The sequence below is a fragment of the Botrytis deweyae genome, assembly GCF_014898535.1.
Source record: "Botrytis deweyae strain B1 chromosome Unknown BDEW_006, whole genome shotgun sequence".
Classification (NCBI taxonomy): domain Eukaryota; kingdom Fungi; phylum Ascomycota; class Leotiomycetes; order Helotiales; family Sclerotiniaceae; genus Botrytis; species Botrytis deweyae.
In genome coordinates this window covers 181,587-200,056 of record NW_024066213.1, presented here as the reverse complement: position 1 = coordinate 200,056, position 18,470 = coordinate 181,587, and the positions used below count along the sequence as shown (strand labels likewise).

Sequence of the window (18,470 nt, the reverse complement as noted above, 5' to 3'; positions counted from 1 at the left end):
TTCAAGTTTCCACTCATCAATATTTCTATTGCCGAAATTTGTTTGTAAGGGCTAGACTGAACAGTGAACAGTGAACACACACATTTGACAGCAATGCCCAATGCCGAGAACTGGAGATTCTGAACATCCAAGTGGATCTACTAACCAGCATCGCCAGGGAGGAAAGATCTCAAGAGGGGTTGGGAATAGGGGACCTATGATAGCTTCAGGTACAAGAGTCAAGTCTCCACTCTAGTTAGTTAGTTTGATGTTCCTGATGTTCCTGATGTTCCTCATTTTAAGCTTCAAAGCACCAACAAAATTTCATGGGCAAAAGGTCTAATTTTATAAGACCGACGAGACAGATAGAGTGTAATGTATGACAGCTTCATAATTCATGCAACGAGAATCCATTAATAAAGAATCTAGATAAGTCTTCGAAAACTCAGATTCATGCAAAAGTTCTTCTCGAGCATTGACAGATCAGATTAATTGTAATTCATTATTTAAAAAAGAATCTTGACCCCCTGGTGGTTAGATAAGCACTGACTAATCGATTAATGTAAGGCCAAAATTCTGCCTAGCCTTATCAAGCTTTCATCAAAGCTTCATCAGTTAGATCTACAGCCTTGTATATCACAATCAAACAAAATCATTCCCTTCCATCCATCATACCATCATCCCCACGCATCGAATCGTAAGCCTGAACTCTATCTCCTATATCCAATTTCTCCATTGATTCAAACCTTACCGACGTCATTACACCTTCATCTTCCGTTCCGCCTGTTCCACTGTCGAAGGTTCCGCGAAACATCCGCATATTTCGCGATTTCCCCGGGCACCATCAAATACCATCCCTTGCTTCACAGGTACATCTTGCGCAACCCATAATACGCAACGTGAAAACAAAATGACGACGATCAATTCCCCTCCGGAAGATATTAAGATGGAGGATGGTACCAGGGTAACCCCTTCAGTATCTGGGGAGAATGAGGAACCAAAATTTGGAGGATTTACAAGGTTTGAAATCGAACTTGAGGTATGTTGGAGAATTCAAATGTGTTCTTGAGTTTAGGAGAGAGGACTTGTGGGACAAAGGGATTTATGGAATTGGTAGAGCTGCGCATGTCCGCATATGAGGGCTCGATTATCCATTCCTTTTAAATTCAAAAATTTCCTCTACAATTCCTAATTGCTCCCCCTTCCAATCTCCATCCACCCATTGCCCACCTGCTAACTCACTTCAGTTCATAAATGCCATCTCATCGCCCTACTACCTGATGCACTTAGCCTCCCTCTCCTCTGGTACTCTCCTCAGCTCCCCACCATTCATCGCCTACCTCAAATATTTGCAATACTTTACCCAACCCCCATACCTCAAATTCCTCTCCTATCCTGGACCTAGTCTGAAACACCTAGAATTATTACAAAATGAGAATTTCAGAAGGGATTGTTTGAGTATAGATATTATAAGTATGCTCGCCAGTGAGGATATGGCAGCAGTAGAGAGGTGGCAGAAGGAATGATGCAGTAGAGGGAACGGAAGAATCAACAAGTGATCAATGTCCCATGGGTAGACCCATCAGACTTGATTGCGAGAGCATCTGTTTTCAAATGGCTTTGCTTTCGCTCGCCTTGTTTCAAAACACCCTATTATAGGACAGATGCAGATCTCACTTGCGCTCATCCGCGTCTTGAAGGCCACCACGATACCGTACTCGAGGAAGGTCTACCAGTAGTGAGTTGAAGTGTTGGGACATCAGGCTTACCCGAATTCATTGACAATGGGGGAAAAGTCCTTTGCGATATACCAGGAGTTCTAGGTTTGAGATACGAAGCAATTGAACACATCGAAGTTGTTGCGTTGGGGAATGGGTATGATTGAGAAGTAAAAGCTTCTTCTTTAACGCTTCTTAATTAAAAAGAATCCGACGCCTTTTATGATATAATTTACACCCAAATGCAGACTACTTGTCTCACGAGGTATATTAACCATTACGCCGTATTGCAAAATCCCAGCCCAGATGTCCTTCGCCATGTCTGCTCAAAAATTTGCTAAGTTTCCCAGCATGATCTGCGTGACAAATCCCTTCGTGAACAAACATCTAACATGTTTTTCATGTCGACATCCCCCAACTTCGTAGCAAAAGATAATTCTGCAAACCTGCCCCCATTCATCTAATTCTCTCTCCATTGGTTTGCACATGTCATACACTACAACCAAATTGTTAGCCTCATTCCTCTTTCATCATAATCATTCACGACCTCCTTCCTTTCCTCCTCCTCTCCCCAATTCCCCTCGTTCCCCAGATTGCTACCACTATCCCTGCTTCCAATTTCCAAACAAGCTAAGTAATGAACAAAAAAAAGCTTACCCTATAAAATCCCGTCATCGGTTCATCCGCACTGCGAATCTGCACAAACCTCGCCGCAGCCACCATACCATTACACTCACTATTCGCGCATTGTTTGGGATAAGTATCGGCATTGGCCCAGGCATCTTTGCCTCCAAATACATCTTCTTTTTCTTCGCGCACAAAGGTTTTGCGGTCGAAGATGGAGCGGGTGAGGATGTATTGGTAGGGACAGGTGAGACATTCGAGACGGTTTGCGCCAGTGAGATCTTGCGTCGAGGTGGGCGTGGGGGTCGAGGAATGAGGAGTTACAGAGACGGTGAGGATGTTGCTGCAGGAGGGGCAGACTGGTGAGTGAGAGAGGTTAGTTGGGGAGAGAGAGAGATGGAAAGAGGGGGAGGGACGTACAGAGAAGCATTTTGATGGGATGGGATTGATATCGGGTTTTCGAAGTGCTGGATAGGTATTTCTTCCTTTATTCTCAATTTATTTCTGCGGATCTTTCTAATCTCTCGCAGATTGCAATCATCAACTCCCACAAAATCCCGGATCGTATTGTTTCTTCAACGTCGCGCGCAATTTCACAAGTCAAATAATCTCAAGCTCTTTCTTTATCAATTTTATCAACCTCATCATAGGAACTTTTTTCCCGCTCACTCGCTTACATAATTTCAACCCACCATTACACCGCACATCTCATCACACCCCCCAATCACAATGCTCCCTCCCAGCAAAAGCGTCCTCGGACCCAAACCTAAAAACTCCACCGATAGGTCCTACCCTCACACGGCTGAGCGTGATGGGGCAGGCTCGAAGGACAGGGATGCTAGGCTCTGGGCTGAGAAATGTTGGCCTGTTGTTACAGAGTCGGTGCGTTTCGTTTGGAGGAGTGGATTGATTGATGGATGGGTGTTTGGAGAAGCGCTGGACTTTCTACTTTCGACACTTTCTACGATATACATACATACATACGTGCATACGTGCATACACACGGAGGATTGGCAAGATCAGATCAGATCAGATCAGATACGTTTTTTTCTCTCTCTCGTCTTATTATTTTTATCGTTTACAGAGGAGACGTATCTGTCTTTCGTCTGAACAGTTTAGTTTGAGAAGGATTTGCATTTACGAAGTTACGAGGATACGGGATTTGGGGAAGCAGAGGCTTTGGTCTTTGATTGTTTGAGTTAGGTTAAGGAGTGGTGTACGCTGCTTTGTTGGTGATTTGATTTGAATTTTTTTGAGGTCTTCGGATTGTGAGGTTTGCGATAGTTGTACATTGGACGAAAGGAGAAGAGAAGGGAAAGATCAGATAAAATGACGGATCCGAGAGATGTTCATTACGAAGAGGAGGAAACGCCCATTGATGAGCAACTCATATCTGCCATAAAGTACAATTCGGTTGGAACCTTCAACACAGTCTTAGAACGCTTCGATAGCCCGGAAGCTGCTGTTGAATACCTGAATACACACGCCTTGGCATACAGATACCAGGATCGGGTTGTGAAAAAGGAAGCTGGAAATGTTGCTGCTCATGTTGCTGCCTCTCTTGGACAAGGTAAGATACTTTTTACATCTATCTTCAGATCTTAAATTCAATATTCCAGGATGGAAAGGAAAATACAATGTTATTAACATAAAACTCTCCACGTAGATAAAATAATCGATGAGCTTCTCGGTCAAGACGGATTTGAATGTGATCCCCGCAACAGCATCGGTGATACACCTCTCCACTGCGCCGTTAGATGGATCAACAAAGAAGGTCGAGTCAATAAAATGGGAAGAAGTGTTTGGGACGACGGTCTTGAAATGATCAAGATGATGCTCCGCGACGGCAGCGATCCGCGAATTCGCAACAAAGATGGACATAGAGCCGAAGATTTAGTCAATCCTGAAAACACCCAACTGAAAAAAGTTTTTGCAGACTTCGAGTTTGAGCCACCTTCAGATGAAGAGGAAGAGGAAGAGCCTGCTTCTAAGAAGAACGGATATGATTATGCGGATTTGGTTGATGGTGATGTCGGGGATGATGATGATGTTGGGAGTGTATACAGTGGGAGTGATAGTGAAGAGGAACAAGAGTGGCAAAGACGCCGAGCTGAGAAGTCTGGCAAATAAGTCTGGCCTTGCGTTCCTCAATTATCTTCTCTTCTTCTCTTGCATTTTGGGTTTGGAATTGGACGAATGCTTTACTGGGGCTGTAGATACATACAATTGTATGGACATGCCAACTGTACATGATGGAATTCCAACAATGGAAGATGAGACGATCATTTACATTAGCTTGGATTTTCGAAGAGTGGACTGGTTCTAGAAGCATGGCATTTTGGTGTTTTATTGTATGCACTCAACTATCTATAAAGTTAGAAATGAAAGACCTCGTTAAATTACCTAGCCCTATTGTCCCGTCTTTGTTGTATTTACTCGCTTCACGTCGCTTGGCTTTGCTCAAGTTGAATTACCGGCCAAGTGGCACTGCAAACAACATGAAAAAATATATTAAATTCTACCTTAAGCGACCTTAATCATGAAATTAGACAAAATAATAACATTACAAAAGGTTACTCATTGATTACAACTGAAGTATATGGTTATCCAAGTTCTCATGCTAAATCTTAAATCAACACCAAATGTTCCCTTTTCCATCCTTCTAGATCTGCCCAATTATATGCATCATGAAACTTTGTTAAATTTACATGCTTGGAGTATAACCTAACATAACCCACACGACGATAAGTGGTGATGGTAACCGCAGCTCTAGTCTCCGTCTCATTCTTCTCGTCTTGTGCTTCATGTTTGACTTTATCCTTATTTCCAGCTTGAGCCTCAACATTCAAGTTTTGATCACCGTCTGCTTCATTTGCAGCTCCATCTCCAGCTTGCGAATCGTCCTCGATCTTCTCGCCGCCATCTTCATTACCACTTTTCGACATAAAATCCTGATTTGCTGCATACTCTTTCAATATCAAACCATGTGCCTGCCGTGTCTGCGTTGCCACAAACATAATCTTATACCTCGTGTTATTAGCCTTGTTTATATTTTGCTTATCCATATTTGCACTCGCTCGAGGCAAACTCGTCTTCTCGTCCTGCGGACTAAATAAAAACATTGCTGAACTCCCCACCCTGCACACAAATAATGCATTGGTTCGTCGTCCTTTCCCAGTAACTCGTGTGTCCCAGTGTATATATCCGCAACACATACTATTCCTATGTGTCACCATTCGATCCATTCCCCTTGCTACCATCAAACTGCCTTGCATTTCCAACCGTGCATCCTTGATCTCGCCATAAGGATTCTGCCCCGCAAGCACCACATGGTGGGACAAGAGCTCAGGATCAATAGATGTGGATTGGAAAGGATTGCTTGCGAAAGTCGATGGGTGAAACACTACTTTCCCATTCGTCGTAGCCCACGACCAAGTAGGTGCCCTCTCAACAGAAGGAACTGCATCATCCCCATAATACCACACCAATCCTTCCCGAAAATGACTAGTCCAAATCCCTGCTACATATTTCGAGCTGGGATACCCATTGCTTTGCAAGATATGGCGAACCAGCGTAACGATACCCGAAAAGGCGGGGAATTTATCTCGCAAAAATGAGAGGTGTCGTGAACAATAGTCTACCACCATCTGTTTGTGATATTCTACGATTATGTTGGCGCTGGTACGCTTTTGTATCGCTGAGGGTGTTTGATCTTTATCGACGAAAACGTAGGGGCTTTTTATGGTGTTAGGTTTCTTGAGTCCTTGCGGCTCATGTATCTGATCTCTAATTCTTTCGTAGCGAAATGCGCGTTGATAAAAAGGAGCTCGTGAGCGCAGACCATCGGCTGATGCATGGTCATGGAGACACTGCCAGTAAATCTGCATTCGTCCATAATACAAGGTCCTCGCGGACAAAATCTCCTCTTGGAAAGTCCATCCTCTGTCTGCGAGCGGTCCGTCCTGTAGCAGATGATCGAGCTGTTCGCGATGATTGTCTCGGAGCACAAGATCGATGTGGTCTTCCGGTGGACTATCTTTGGATAGTTTTAAACTGATGCTGAGACCTGTGAGATCGTAGTCTGGAAATACTTTCAGGATGCCGTCGGTAGAGTTCGATGAGGCGGCAGCTGCAATGGTTAAGGTCGCATCGCGATATACATCTCCCATGTGTTTAGATTCTACTTCCCAGTCTTCACTCGAGTCTTGCATGATGCACAAACAATCGATCCATATAAACTGGAATCCCAGTCCTCGAGTAATGAGAATCGCATCTCGGAAATTCGGCGGCAAGCCCATCAGAGCAATCTTTTTGCCAAAATATTTCGCAGTCGTTTTGTTGAGCTTGGAGAGATCACTGATTTTACCACCCCAACAATGGCTTAGTGCAATGTATTTGCCCTTCATACCATGCGTCGATAGAAGATATGGTTCCTGGGCGTCGGATCCAACATGAATTACTCTCGTGGGTAACGGTCTATCCTGGATCATCGGACATTCGTAATGCGTTGAACTGCAGGTATTTATCCAATCTTGAGCAATCTCGAAATTCGTTTCCGATCCCAGGTTAGGATCAAGAGCAAAATGCCCAATCTCTATCCCATCAACTGATTTCACCTGCCCTATATCAAATAAGACAATCATACATCAGTGATCTCTCTTGATATTCAAACAGCTAAGTAAGTAGCTTACCTCTCCGCTTCTGCAACGACAACGTCAAAACCACCTTTTCACTCCTCCCCCTCAAATAAAACACCAACTTATCATAAGCACCATCCTTCTCCAACTCCCCATCAGCACCCCTCTTCACCTCTACCTGAATCTCCACATGCAATCCCCTCCCCCCTTCTCCCTCTATCTCCAGCATCTCCGCCTTATACGTCTTCATAATCCCTCCCTCCAACACAACCCCCCCATCTAACGCTCTCTCCACAACCTTACAAAGCTCGCAGCCGGCTTCGGCGGCAGATACAATCTCATCGTATCTAGCATGATGGTTGAAGCGGCGGGGAACATAGGATTCTGCTTCCTGACGATGTTGGAGGGCTTCCCAGTTGGCTTTGGCCAGGAGAATAAGATCGGTCACATTAATACTATCACAGAGAGCACACAGCATACCTTTCTTTCTCTCTTTCTCTCTTTTCCCTCTGACACCAAATCCAAACACCCTAATCAGCTCCGAAACCAAAGCTCAAAAACAATCACCAAACCAAACCAATCCAAATCAATCCAAACCTTAAAAAAAATCACAAAATCACAAAATCAATCTCCAATCTCCAAATTCCAAACACCAGATATCATAGATTCAAGGAACAAGTATCACAAGAATTCTCCACCTTCCTTCCCTCTGCTCTTCCCTTCCTATTCGCTGCATACCCTCCCGTGGCAACCCACACACCCACACACCCTTACACATATACCCATGCATATATCCAAGACATAACATAACATGGGCGTCTATCTGAATTCTACGAACGTATCAGTATCAGTATCAGTATCAGTATCAGTATCAACATCATGCTCGCATATATCGTATCCACGACACCGTAGCGTCGTATCGCATGTATACATACATATGTAAGATACCACGATACCATACTCCCATGCATTTAATCCTCCTCTCTCTCTCTCTCGCCAATCCGTAGACAGAGGGAACAGTATTCCGATTCCGATTCCTATTCCTATTCCTCTTTTCAAGGTTCGTACATTTTCACATGCTGATTTGATATTCAATATCACCTAGTGTGTCATTTTGTATTTTATTCTATTCATTCTATGCCATTGCTACACTATCCCGTCGTTTCCGCACAGATAAACCCAAACCGCCCTCCTCTCATCCCCCGTCCACCTCTACCAATAAATCTTTCAATAAAAACCCTCCTTTTGCAACTACCTACCTACCTACCTACCTACCTACCTACCTACCTACCTATCTATCCATCCATCTAAATCTGTATTCTTTTATTTTTTATTTACTATTCACTACCTAGATACACACACACACATACCCCCCCTCCCTCTCACACCAATCCACCAATCCACCAATCTCCATCCCATCTCCCCATCCCATCTCCCCCTCCCCTTCCCCCCTCAACCCAAACCTCAAACCCCACCAGCAAACCAAACCAAACCAAACCTCACTCTCCCCCTCCCTCCCTCCTCACAGTCCTCACAGTCCTCACAGTCCTCACACAACCCTCCAAATCCAAATCCACACCTACAAGTGGGGTGGGTCCTCTGCAGCATCTCAATCTCAATCTCAAACGCATACCACACCACACCACACCCACCAATACACCCATACACCAATACACCCATACACCCATACCACACCACACCAATCCACCAATCAAATCCTCAACCCTTCTAACCGCAGAAAGCAGGAAACGCGGTGCCCCTGCCGATAACCGCTTTTCCGTTTTCCGTTTTTCGTTTCCCTTGTATCGTAGGTTATCCATATACCTATGGAATTAGATGATTGGATGATTGAATGATTGGATGATCTCTCACGTTACATTCATTCATTTACTCGTATTCATTCATTCCTTATCATTACAACATCTACTTTTGTTCAAGTGGTCAGATTCGAGGGATTAACATGATAGGATTGGACAGGAATGAGAATATGTAATATAATAGGTATCTAATAGGTAAAGGTATCATAAGAAAACTGAGGTACGTCATTCATCTCATCTCATCTCATCTTCTCATCTCATCTTATCTCATCTTATACCATACCATCCATCCACCAGACGAAAGCAAATAAAAATCAAGTACACAATAATAAGGGTATCTCAACGCCACATAGCATGCATCTCCATCTCCCATCTCCATCCTCCCGTCCAATCATCCAATCCAATCTATCCCAATCTATCCGCTCCCCTTCCATTATCAAAATATCAACACAACCAAATTCCCCAAACCAGTACTCCCACCAACGCCCCCCAGCTCCCCAATTTCGCTTTCTCCGACAATCCCTCTCCCGCCGTACTCTTAACCGCCATTTCATTAATATACGTCTCGTTCATCGCGGTCTCAATAATATCCTTTGTGACTTTCCCCGCACTAGCTATTTTCCTCATCTGATCCCCTAATACCTTCAAAATATTCGTACTCCTTCCTATCGGACAAAACACAATTTCCCATCCACCTCCTGTAGGAATAACGAACGTGGAAGTTTGATCATCAAACGGATAACCATATGCATCTGGACAGATGGTATTTGCCGCATTTGCAAAATCATTGCGAGGACATAATTGAGGTTGATCATAAGCACCTGTGCAGCAATCCGACGCCTTGTTATCTTTAGCACAGGCGGAAAGACAGGGATCGAATGTCGGACGTTGGATTTTGTCGTCCGGGTAAGGGTAGACGCCATCACCTGGTTTGTCAGGTGGAGTTTTTTGAAGGTTCCATGGACACCAACTCATAGCTGCGTCGTTGGTAACTGTGCTCTCTAATGGAATGGGGTAAGTGGAATTTGAGGAGTTGCCATTTGTACCTGTGGTAGCCGGGGGCGCGAGATAACCGGTTGAGGCGATACAAGCGGCATTTACAAGATTCGGTGGAATGGCCTGGAGTGCGGCATTTTCACCAGGAATATATACAACTCCCATAGGGATATTGTAGCCATCCACTAGAGAAATATCGTAGAAAGTCTGAGAACCTCCATTTCCCGCCAAATCAAACTCTGCTAGAGTAACAGGAGTCTCTCCCTATAACAGTGAGTGACTATCCGCATGTAATCATATTGAACAGACTTACAGTGATAGAACAATCCAAGAGACCACCACAATCACCAGTAACACAAGCAGAACCAGAACCATCATATCCGGCAGCGTTACTAGCTCCATCACCTCCAACCGCAAAACTACAATTGGTGCGTCCCCAAATTCTTCCTTGCCAATCGGCACTGACTGTCAAGGACTTACTCTCTCCAGTTTTAAGTGGAAATCCTCCGACTCCAGCACCAGTTCCTGCTTGAGTACCAATTCCAGGCCATATCGTTTCAGGACACATGTTGGTTATTACCAGTGGAATTGCTCCATCTCTCTTCTTAGGCGGACCTTTTCGAACAGGTCGATTGGGGTCCCAATTTGGTTTCCAGGTAGCTCTATTGCGATAGTATGTATGAGCATCTGCAATAGGAAGTATGGCAAGACAGATGCTAGCAGCCAGGAGTTTTCTGGACATTGAGGAGGATTTTCGCGATCGATGCGACTTGGTAGAACTCATCTTGTCCTGTGCTTTTTCGCACTTCATTATGAATTCGTCCTCAAAATATGTTGTCGTTCAATTCGTAAAGTCGTAAAACTCTTATTCACTTCCGTAAATTTGTATCTCAACACAAGTTCGTAGAAAAAGAAGTATCAAAACAAACAAAAACAAGCCAGAGGAAGGTAAAGGTATAATAGAATCAAGGATCCTGGATCGCCACAGATTATTCCTTGATATCGTGGGTAAGATGAAGCAAGATTTCTTCGACTTGGTTGAATTGGCCTGGTTGGTCTCGTTTGATATGATTATTCTCCTCCGATCTGATGTGAATGGATATGGTTGGTCAGAAACTTCCCAAACAAATCGTTTCAATACCAATCACTCAATCCCTTCTAAACCAAGACCAAACTTCCCAGGTCCAATTTTCCAAGTCAGAGTTCAAAGTTGCAATTATGGAGAAAAGCCGACGACCAGTCAAGTAAATGAACCCCAGACGAAATCTCCCAGGTAAACAGGCAGTGGAGCAGGAACCCTTCAATAACACTCAGAAAAGGCGTTCAATCAATCAATCATCCAAATCCCTCTTCAGCCCTCCAAAAACTACCCCTCCACCAAATCACCAAGCATGTATCCTAGGTATCGTACACCCAAGTATCCTATCCTATCACACCTTCAAAAACCAGAAAATGACGTATCCGAGTACCTTGGCTCCGAATACTCGTTTGTGCAATCGAAAGGGTGGGATCAAAGTACCAATTGCAAGACGGCTCTAAATATAAATTCCTCGTCTTCGCACGAAACGACCAGGATACAAATCTTGATTTCGACCCCTCTTATCCTTATTCCTATCCCTCCGTACGGTCCCTCCACGCCGCAGTCCAACCCTCAAATCTCAACGCTTGATGGACGAAGTTTGATTCTTTTGACAGCGGGAGCTTGCAAGGGATTGGAATCGATGTCTGTGAGCCAGCCAGTACATGTACTGCTAGGTATGGAATGATATATTAAGCACCTGCAGAAGTTTCAACTCCAAGAAAAGGCTACAAGGAAAAAGAATATATGTAGGTAAGCGCTCAAGTGGAGGCTATTCAATGAATTACAAGTAAACAAATAGGTAGGTGTAAAAGAGCGTGGTGAAAGAATGGATGTTTAAGAACGTGTATTCAAAAGAGTGTAAAGAATTGAGCAGATTCAAAGAATAATGAATAGTTGGTGAGTATGTACATGGTGTAAAAGGTTCATTCCAATCTATCTGGGTACTTATTGTTGATACTTTGATTACGACTTAGTGTGGTAAAACGTCAGGTACGATGGCATTAGTGCCTTCCATTTTAGATGGTCTAATTGGGTGGTTTTCAGAGAACGGTAATTGCCCAGGTGTAATAGTGATTACTAGGAAGGGAAAGAAACTATTCACGGGTGCCACCGATACCGAGACACAAGCGTAAACGAGGGAGGGACGACTAGTCGTAAGGCTTAGGGATACTACGAGGCGTATAAGGATATATAGTTCCACTGTGGTGGATTGGATTTGATGGAGACCCAAATACTGAAATCATTATACAAATATCACATCACCCAATCGCATTTGCAATTCTAAATCCAAATCTTTCAATAGTCGTGTATTTTTCACCAACTACAGACCAAAATGAGCAAATAGGTATCGTATCAACTCTCTAAACTATGGATCCATTCGTCCCTATCATGAAGATGCAAAAAATCATCCATTCTCTCATCAATGTGCTAGAAAAAAATAACCCCATCTGATCCAAACAACTTATTTTTCATTCATCCATCATGCAAATCACACCACCAATTTTAGATCTGATCACTCCCCATCAATCGACCCAGGCAGGCACTTCTTCTTTGCTCAATAATCTCCCCAGTTTGTCATGAAAATCATCGCAGAAGTGCTTTCTGCTACCAAATCTTAAATTGCTTCCTTACACTCCAGCGCCGTGCATCGCAAATTGATGCTACTGTAAGTAACCTAATATCGAACAACGCTAAGCAGTTAAAAAAAAAGAAATTCGTCGAATCCAATCCTTATTATTCTTTTATGGTTGATGGAGAGGAAAGATTATCTGAATCTAGAAGTGCAACGACCCATGACTTCTCCTTGGCAAACAAGTTCTGCATTGAATTCGGATCCATCGAGGGTGAGGTAGATATCAAAGTACACTCGGTAGAATGTGCCTTGTGGGGTATCCATTCTCTCGAAGTCCTTTTCGAGGTTCTTGCGAGAGAGATCCGAGGTAAGAGTAACAACTTCCTTGACACCTATTGATGTGTTAGTAAATACTATGATGTACCTGTTTACAAAGAAACTTACGTGGATCTTTTGTGTATTCCGGGCAAACATCATCATCACAAGCATACAAGATATCCTCATACATCAGAGTTGCTCCCGGTGCAACCTGTCTGAAGAATGATACCTTGACTGGCTCACCAATCTTGACTCTTTGTCCCTTTTGTACAAAAATTTGACGAGTAAACTTGCATCGATCCTTACCATCCAAGGATGGAACACGGTAAGCTTCTGGATGATGTCCTTCCTTGAAAGGTTGCAGAGTTGCCATGAGGTAATGACGACGAGCTACACGGGATGTAATGACTCTTTCAGTGATACCAGCAGTAACGGCACCCTTAACAATAGCCGCTACTGAATCCATAGGACGCACTACCTTGGCTTGGAACTGAGGTGGTACATGAAGTTTGATCTGTTGGAAAAGATACTCAGATGCACCAAAACCACCAACAACCAAGACATTTTGAAGGGTTCGATTTTGTGCTTGAATAGCAATGATTTGGTTGCGAACCAATTCCAGAATTCGGTTGACGACTGGCTCAAAACATTGTAGAATTTCTTCGTTGGTGAAAGTCATGTATCCCTCTTCAATTCCTGCCTCGGGAAACTCTGCTTCAATGCCCACGTCCACTGCCCATTTCTGATTGTTATTTCTGAAATCTGCCTTTATTCTGTTCTCAAAGTCCATGATACACTTTGCATACACTCTTCCCGCTGTCTTTGAACCTTCGGGTAACTTCATCTTTCGGATCTTGGTTCGTAAGATATTACTAAAGTTTCGATTCAGTGCAGTAGACCCGCAAGAATCACCAGATCCTGCCGTACACTCGGAAACCGTGAATGGCGACTCTTCCTCAACCTCATATGCAATCAAATCGACAGTTCCACCACCACAATCAACAATGAGTACCGCATCATGAATCTTGAGGTTCAAGAGACCAGCCTTTGAGCAAAACAAAGCAGCAGCTTCGGGTTCTGTGATCAGTGTCAATCGGTTATCATTCTCGTCCCTCAAGAATCCAGCCTGAATGGCGGCAGCTCGGGTTGCAGCTTTTCCAGCATCATTCCAAATAGCGGGGACTGTAAGGTAATATCGAATATTCCTTTCTTCCCGATTAAATACCTCTCCTAAAGTCTTTTGTAATTGATTTCTCATTGCCTGTCGAAGTTTGAAGAGATAATCTGCTGCGACGTCGATCTCGGACTTTCCTGGTGGAAGGGGAGGAAGGTTGATGGGATCGATATATGTGTTTCCGGATAGCATCAATTGAAGCTTGAACCATTCTACCTTTTGAACACCTGGCTTTGGGTAACCAGTTGGTGCCAAAGCATCTGCAATATCAGGACCCCATCCGACGACTTTCTGGTATTGATCATAGTAAAGGACGGTGGGAATCTAAAGATGTTAGCATATTTATGAACCTTCAACAGCCAATTTACATATATCACCTTTTGCTTTGTGTATGATCCCGCTCCAGGCCATTCGGTGATGATGTCTTCTTTTGCCTCGGTGTTGGTCGCGAAAGCGAAGGCTACACCTGAGAAAGTCGTGCCCTGATAGCCGTGAGTTAGTGATGCGAATTCCAGGAGAGATCATGATATGCTTACAAAATCTATTCCGACGATGAGCTGTGCCTTACTCTTACCAGCGCCTTCGACCTCTACCGCATTATTCCTTGCTCCATACTGAGGGCCGGCAGCTTGCATCGGTGCTCCTCCCGCACCATACTGAGGAGGATGATTGTATTGAGGTGGCCCAGCTGGAGGAGGAGGTCCTCCCATCCCTCCTTGTTGAGGAGGATAGCCGCCGGTCGCTGCCGTGTTAATCGGTGGTGGTCCGCCCATCATCTGTGTAGGAGGGGTTCGTGGAGTACCTTGAGCCATGGGAGACGTCGTGCGCCCAACAGGAGTATATTGATTAGAGTAGCTGGGCGGTCTTACGCCAGCACCTCCCTGATGATTCATAGGTAAGCTTGCCGTGGAAGAGGAGGCAGTTTGTGTCGTAGGGGCAGGCTGTCCGGGTAATTGCGCGAGTTGTGGTGACGAGGAAGTGGAAGTGGGGTTCTGCGGGATGGAGGTTGAGATATTGTTTGCACTTGATTTACGTTTGGAACCGAACCCAAGGCTTTTGAAGCGGGCGTTCATAGAACTCATAAGGTCTACGAAGGGTGGTATTTTAAAGAAAACTTCTCAAAGAAGTCCAAGTCGTAGAAGGCGAAGGACGGAGGAGGAATGAAATGGTATCGTAATCGTATCTCAAATGCGATGGGATATCCAGTCGCCGGTGTCAGCCAACCTATTGACTTGTCGCTAGTTCCCTAGCGACTTGGGGCTGAGTCGATCGAAATTCTTTTTGACCTGGTCGGAAGGATTTCTCGTGCAAAGTGTACGGATGACATGAAATCTGCAGGAACGGGGTATTAAAAAAAAGATAAAGTCCTATTGAGCCAAATGGTAATATTGGAGGTAGGTATGAATGATTATTGAGGACTAGTGGGTGAGCGAGTGGAGTTTGTGTGTACGTGATGAATAAAATGGAGATTTTGGTAGGTAGCTCGAGGGTAGGTCGGTCGGTTGATAAGATGGGGATGGATGCGAACCACGAATTGAGTGAAGTGAAAGATTGAAAGATTGGAAGATTGAGAGATTGAGAGATTGAGAGATTGAAAGATTGGATAAAGAGGCAAGACGTACCTATAGGTATGAAGTGTAACTTTGGAAAGTAGAGGTCAAGTAAGGTAGAGGTCAAATAAGGTAAAGAGAGTAAGGTTGGGTTGGGTGGTAGTGGGTGGTATTGGGTGATGGATTATGGGATGGGTTGTTGTTGGTCGAGGAGAAGATGGAATGGGTGGAATGAATCGATGAAAGTGGAAGGTTAATGGAGGGCGAGGGGGAAGCAGGTAGTAAAGAGTGAATGTGTTCTTTCTCAATGGTATGCTGACAGCAGTCATAAGTCAACTAAGGTTTTATGCGGGTTCAGGCTCGCTTTGTTCTTTGATCGTGGGTGAGTAAGGATTGCTTGCTGGTTTATCTTGTATGTGTCGAGATATGCATCCCGACGGAGTGTACAGAAGTAGAGACACGATTGAAAGAGAAAAGCAACAAGAGGAGTAAAAGGGGGCAGCCACATCAAACCGTCAACAGATCCGGGCAGTCCGAGATTATATGTCCTTTTTCCAAACAGCAGGAAGCGATATAAATAATAATTTACTTTGGGAAGCATTCACAAGAAGATGGATTAGTATCGTATATATATATATAGGTATATAATATATATTATGGTTGCAGCAGAAACGGATTCCCTTCTTCTACCCTTTCTGAAGTAGGAATAGAGATTTGTAACGAACGAGGGGTCTTTCTTTTTTGGTCGCACAGCACAACCACGCCAGTATTGATGCATAATACATGTGAACCTACCTAGTACACCGGTGGCTTTATGGAGGAAATAAAACATGGAGGAAATAAAACCATACTCAGCCTCATCAGCATACATCTACGAAGTAAAACATCTAATACATGATACATCGAATATATCTCACGTACCGAGCGTACCTACTACCTCTCAAAAGGAATCCAAACCGGAAATCTCCCCAGCTACCCGTCCGTCCGTAACATTACTTAAGCACATCGAGGCACAGCCTTGAGTCCTGCCATGGAGAGAGAGAAATATACTTTGTGTTGGGCAATGCAAAGTTGGGCTTTTTCCCTTTTCTATCATTCGGGACGATCTGCCTTGAGAAGATTGATTCCAAGACTTTATTCAATTCCTTCACCGTCAAATGTCAGAATGTCAGAATGTCAAAATGTCAAAAATACAAAGGAAAGCATTTTGGGATTCCTTGCAGGTCCAAGTACGTAGGTCTGTAGGTCTGTAGGTCTGTAGGTCTGTAGGTCTGTAGGTCTTTCCCACCCTTCAATCTTCTCACCGTTTTTGAAATCTCAGTCTCAGTCTTGGCCTTGCAATTTTGGATACATTATAATTTATAACCAATTTACGAAACCATCTAGAACCCAAGGTGTTGGTTTTCCGCCCCCAACTTCATATACTCTCCCCTGACATTTTACATGATTGGTGTACTAGGAGATGTCAAATATCAAACCTTGGATGATTACACACAAGAAAGCTCTGAAGCATCAAGGAGGAATTGTTTGGATTCGCCGATGCAAAACCTGGATGTGAAATCTTTCACTCTAATGCGTTCCAAATCTTACATGAATCTCAAATCTTTCATTGGCAATCATACGAACTCTCAGCGCGTGCATGAACAACAAAGAATCGACGGCGAGCATAAGAAGTGGGAATCATCAGCACGTGGGATAAGCACTAAATAGAAATACACACGAGCACGAGCTGGCAAGAGGATAATATCAGATGAAGTGAATCTAACATCTCTTTCATATTTCTTTGACATCATATGGCAATTTCATCCACAACCAACCCATCCTGCCCACCAGGAATAACCAAGGCGCTTTTCGCAAGGAGATGAACGATGCGAGAGGTCCCTTATCATCGGTATCGTATAGTATCACTTGGGAGTGTGATATCAGAATGTCCTTCTGAACCGACCTTCGGAAATCGGCAGCGGGAGCGGCGCAATCAATTCTCAACCCGTAGGGTTTTACAGGAGAGCGAGCTTTCGGCAAACCGGCATCCGTCTACGTCGTAAGACTTGAAGCAGTTTTATGTTTGCTTGATGCTTTACTTCTGCAACAAAGAAAGGGTATTCACGATCGAATCCAATGAGGAAGTCCAATGACTCTTCTGCAAACCTCCAGTACACCTTGGGATTACGGTAACGTATTACATGTTCACTTTATGTACGGAACGGAAAGAAAGGATTTTCCCTTCGTACCTTCGGCAGAATTAGACGACGGATATATGTAAATCTGTGATGTTTACGAGACACAAATCGATACCGATACCTATGCTAGAAACCAGACATGGCAACAGTGCAATGCGATCTGAACAACCTGTAACTCCATGAATATCTGATCCTTGCTGACGATTCACGATCTGCATTTTACCCCTGACCTGGCGTCTAATTATTGTTGTTTTCAGAAAGCCATGATCAACATATATGGTAGTGTAACATGAACTGCGGGATGATCAACATGAGTTTGAGGGGTGTACGCCTCAATGTTAGTGATCAGAACTGATCCAGAGTGAAACGGTCAGCAGAGTGTCGAGGCAGTCTTGAAGTCGATTTTAAGATGACATATCTGAATAGCGCTTGAAATATGTGTCCAGCAAGATAGATACATGTAAGATTACTATATAGAAACACAAACTCGAGAGGAATAGGCCTAGGTATTCTCATCAAGTTATCCCAACTTCTCTATATCATTCATGTTCATTGGGATCTTGTATCGCCGATGTTCTAATTAGAAATTATTATGCGATGTATTGATGAAACAAAGTAACATCATATTTCTGATGAATTCCTGGGGAACTTCGTGAATCAGTTGACAGATGCGACAGTTTCCATACACTTGAATCTGAGCTCTGATGTTCCGTCCAGGTGTGAATGGAGGCACCTCCTCAGCACACTTCCCCATCTTTCGTACTTAACTGCTCCGGTGCATCCTCAGCGAGAAAATGTAAAATTGTATATGTAGTAAACTCCA

At 43.9% G+C, this 18,470-nt stretch overlaps 7 protein-coding genes across 7 annotated transcripts; 3 read left to right on the top strand and 4 right to left on the bottom strand.

The window, feature by feature from the left end:
- Window positions 1-889: 889 nt before the first annotated feature.
- EAE98_003268 (uncharacterized protein) lies at window positions 890-1,505 on the top strand (the record flags this gene model as incomplete). Its single annotated transcript, XM_038950888.1, has 2 exons — window positions 890-1,018; window positions 1,227-1,505. 2 exons carry the CDS (start codon window positions 890-892, stop codon window positions 1,503-1,505), a joined length of 408 nt encoding a protein of 135 aa, XP_038812352.1.
- Window positions 1,506-1,864: 359 nt separating this feature from the next.
- Window positions 1,865-2,935, bottom strand: EAE98_003267 (uncharacterized protein). Its single transcript, XM_038950887.1, has 3 exons — window positions 2,742-2,935; window positions 2,355-2,680; window positions 1,865-2,193 (listed from the first exon to the last, which is right to left on the bottom strand). The coding sequence occupies exons 1-3, from the start codon at window positions 2,749-2,751 to the stop codon at window positions 2,158-2,160; spliced, it is 372 nt and encodes a 123-aa protein (XP_038812351.1). The 5' UTR covers window positions 2,752-2,935; the 3' UTR covers window positions 1,865-2,157.
- Window positions 2,936-3,050: 115 nt separating this feature from the next.
- On the top strand, window positions 3,051-4,451 carry EAE98_003266 (uncharacterized protein; the record flags this gene model as incomplete). Its single annotated transcript, XM_038950886.1, has 3 exons — window positions 3,051-3,203; window positions 3,606-3,891; window positions 3,988-4,451. The coding sequence occupies 3 exons, from the start codon at window positions 3,051-3,053 to the stop codon at window positions 4,449-4,451; spliced, it is 903 nt and encodes a 300-aa protein (XP_038812350.1).
- Window positions 4,452-4,948: 497 nt separating this feature from the next.
- EAE98_003265 (uncharacterized protein) lies at window positions 4,949-7,436 on the bottom strand (the record flags this gene model as incomplete). Its single annotated transcript, XM_038950885.1, has 2 exons — window positions 4,949-6,942; window positions 7,013-7,436. The coding sequence occupies 2 exons, from the start codon at window positions 7,434-7,436 to the stop codon at window positions 4,949-4,951; spliced, it is 2,418 nt and encodes an 805-aa protein (XP_038812349.1).
- Window positions 7,437-9,219: 1,783 nt separating this feature from the next.
- On the bottom strand, window positions 9,220-10,582 carry EAE98_003264 (uncharacterized protein; the record flags this gene model as incomplete). Its single annotated transcript, XM_038950884.1, has 2 exons — window positions 9,220-10,035; window positions 10,085-10,582. 2 exons carry the CDS (start codon window positions 10,580-10,582, stop codon window positions 9,220-9,222), a joined length of 1,314 nt encoding a protein of 437 aa, XP_038812348.1.
- A 2,035-nt stretch (window positions 10,583-12,617) lies between these two features.
- Window positions 12,618-14,999, bottom strand: EAE98_003263 (uncharacterized protein; the record flags this gene model as incomplete). The annotated part of the gene is made up of 4 exons (XM_038950883.1): window positions 12,618-12,817; window positions 12,870-14,241; window positions 14,295-14,399; window positions 14,454-14,999. The coding sequence occupies 4 exons, from the start codon at window positions 14,997-14,999 to the stop codon at window positions 12,618-12,620; spliced, it is 2,223 nt and encodes a 740-aa protein (XP_038812347.1).
- A 1,649-nt stretch (window positions 15,000-16,648) lies between these two features.
- On the top strand, window positions 16,649-17,202 carry EAE98_003262 (uncharacterized protein; the record flags this gene model as incomplete). Its single annotated transcript, XM_038950882.1, has 2 exons — window positions 16,649-16,696; window positions 16,854-17,202. 2 exons carry the CDS (start codon window positions 16,649-16,651, stop codon window positions 17,175-17,177), a joined length of 372 nt encoding a protein of 123 aa, XP_038812346.1. The 3' UTR covers window positions 17,178-17,202.
- Window positions 17,203-18,470: the final 1,268 nt, after the last annotated feature.